Source organism: Leiobunum rupestre, chromosome 7 (genome assembly GCF_980474605.1).
Source record: "Leiobunum rupestre chromosome 7, qqLeiRupe1.1.hap1, whole genome shotgun sequence".
Classification (NCBI taxonomy): Eukaryota; Metazoa; Arthropoda; class Arachnida; order Opiliones; family Sclerosomatidae; genus Leiobunum; species Leiobunum rupestre.
The window spans coordinates 170,779-173,070 of NC_143390.1; the positions used below are offsets into that span (position 1 = coordinate 170,779).

At 37.5% G+C, this 2,292-nt stretch overlaps 1 protein-coding gene across 1 annotated transcript; it reads left to right on the plus strand.

Moving 5' to 3' along the window:
* The first annotated feature begins 578 nt into the window (after nucleotides 1–578).
* LOC149933837 (uncharacterized) lies at nucleotides 579–1,820 on the plus strand. Its single transcript, XM_090180712.1, has 5 exons — nucleotides 579–682; nucleotides 816–958; nucleotides 1,016–1,210; nucleotides 1,270–1,355; nucleotides 1,428–1,820. Exons 1-5 carry the CDS (start codon nucleotides 579–581, stop codon nucleotides 1,818–1,820), a joined length of 921 nt encoding a protein of 306 aa, XP_090036838.1.
* The last annotated feature ends 472 nt before the right edge of the window (nucleotides 1,821–2,292 follow it).

A 2,292-nucleotide genomic window follows, 5' to 3' on the forward strand; every position in this document is an offset into this window, starting at 1 on the left:
CGATATCCAGCGAGGATAAATTAGATTTTGAAGCGGGGGTTTTTTCGCGAGCTATACTAGGTAGATTGGCGAGCGGTTAGTCTATGGGAGAGGAGAGTTAGCGATATCCAGCGAGGATAAATTAGATTTTGAAGCGGGGGTTTTTTCGCGAGCTATACTAGGTAGATTGGCGAACCGTTAGTCTATGGAAGAGGAGAGTTTGCGATTTAGCGATATCCAGCGAGGATAAATAAGATTTTGAAGCGGGGGTATATTTCGGGAGCTATACTAGGTAGATTGGCGAGTGGTTAGTCTATGGAAGAGGAGAGTTAGCGATATCCAGCGAGGATAAATAAGATTTTGAAGCGTTGGTTTATTTCGGGAGCTATACTAGTTATATTGGCGAGTGGTTAGTCTATGGAAGAGGATAGTGAGGAATAATGAAAATTAGGGGGTTATTTCTGGTAAAGGCCTTCTTTAAGCTTTTTATTTTTTTAGAAATGGAATTTTTAACATGGAAGACCTGTTTTGATCAGCTCGACGAACCATTTCAAGCCGAAAAACTTTAATTTACGAAGTGTTTTGATGTAAGTGATGTAATGGCTGGTGTGTTAACCTACGTGAGGGTGTTGCCAAAAGAAATGCAATACACGCTGTTCCTGACGAAAGATCAAATCGAAGATCTAAATGAGGATCAAAAAAGGTGGGCACATGGAATGCCGTAATTCATTCTGCGTGTCTACACGGTGCTTTCAAACACAAATTTCAAGAGAAACCGTAAGTTTTAATTTTTAATACGGGCCAACAAACCGACGCGAAATAATGTTTTTTTTTAGATATGAAAAGAAATTTCGAATGATTATAAGCCGCGCCGTCACCAAGTGGCAAGATGTTTTTTTCGTCAATCCGGAAGGAACCGGATTCAATAAACGGTCGATGTTTGCCGTCCGTATGGCGTGCTTCGTATTAAAATTAAACGGTAAGTAATAATAATAATTAAATACTTATAACAATATTACAATTTATCGATTTATAGAAGCCAGATATGGCCGAGAAGAAGCGTATAAAGTTGACCAGGGTATTTTTCCGCCAGGCGTTCTTTACGTGGTGAGACATCACAATTCCGTACATATGCTTTGGGAAAAGACGATTTGTTTGCCGACCGAATGTCTCGAAGAATTTCCCCACGCGGGAGATTCTGACGAGCTAAATTTATTGTTGGGTTTAGAAGGTAATTAAATGATCTTTTATAAAGCGTTCGTTAAAATAATAATTTCCTTGTTCGATAAGCTGGGAAAATAATCAAAGAAATAGAAGTACTTATAAATTTGTCCAAAATCCCAGAAATTTTGGCAGAAAAAATTGATTATCTGAAGGTAAAATTTATGATATTTCTTCACATTTTCAGGGTAACTGTTTAGGTACGCAATTTTTTAATGATTTTTCAGGCTAAAGAGGAAGAAAAAGCAAAACTTCTGACTCAACGAAAGCAACTCGACTCGCAATTAGAGAAAACACAAGAAGATATTGAGAGGGCGGGTAGGGAAATCAAATTTTTTAAAGAGGAAAGGAGAACCAATAAAAAAAACATGATGGTCGCCAAAGAAATTCGATGCGCCGTAAAAATTGACAGCGCAAAAGACTTAAAGAGAATTTCGAAAAGTCTCAGACTCCTCGCCAAGAAATCCGAATCTTCAGGACATAAAGATATATGCGAAACGATTGGTAAATTTTTAAATGTGGAAATTACGGAAAGTGCAGAAAGCGACGATGAAGAACGGATGGAAGAGGAGATCAGGGAAGATGGAGAAGGGGGGCAGATAATTCCGAAACTCAAATAAAAAAACGCAAATTGTATATATCGTGTAATTATTGTATATATATATATATAAATATATATATATATATTTTTTTTTAATCACCTCAATAAGACGAAATATTTAGGTTATATTAGTAATTTTAGTTTTTCACTTTTTTATTTCTTACGAAAGTTTCGTGAAATATGATATTTGGGCCAATTAAAAGGTTTTTTTCTTCTTAAATAAATTTGTCTTTATTTTATTAAGAAATACGTCGCGCGGGAACGCGAACGTTAACGTTAACTACCTTACTGGGTCAGCGAGTTAGTTAACTTTCGCGTCCCCGCGCGATTCGGAAGGTGTTTACTATTGTTTTATTTCTTGACAGGCGTTCGACGATGCTGGTATAGACGAGGGATGAATAACTCCGAAGGTAAAGTCGCGCGGGAACGCGAACGTTAATTAACGTTCGCGTCCCCGCGCGATTCGGAATTCGGAAGGTGCTTACTGTTGT

What these genes read in the sequence shown, in the direction of transcription:
- LOC149933837 (XM_090180712.1), top strand. Translation starts at nt 579, where the DNA reads ATGGCTGGTGTGTTAACCTACGTGAGGGTGTTGCCAAAAGAAATGCAA. An exon ending in CTTCGTATTAAAATTAAACG is followed by an intron (nt 959 to 1,015) that starts GTAAGTAATAAT and finishes ATCGATTTATAG; the next exon opens with AAGCCAGATATGGCCGAGAA. An exon ending in AAAAAATTGATTATCTGAAG is followed by an intron (nt 1,356 to 1,427) that starts GTAAAATTTATG and finishes ATGATTTTTCAG; the next exon opens with GCTAAAGAGGAAGAAAAAGC.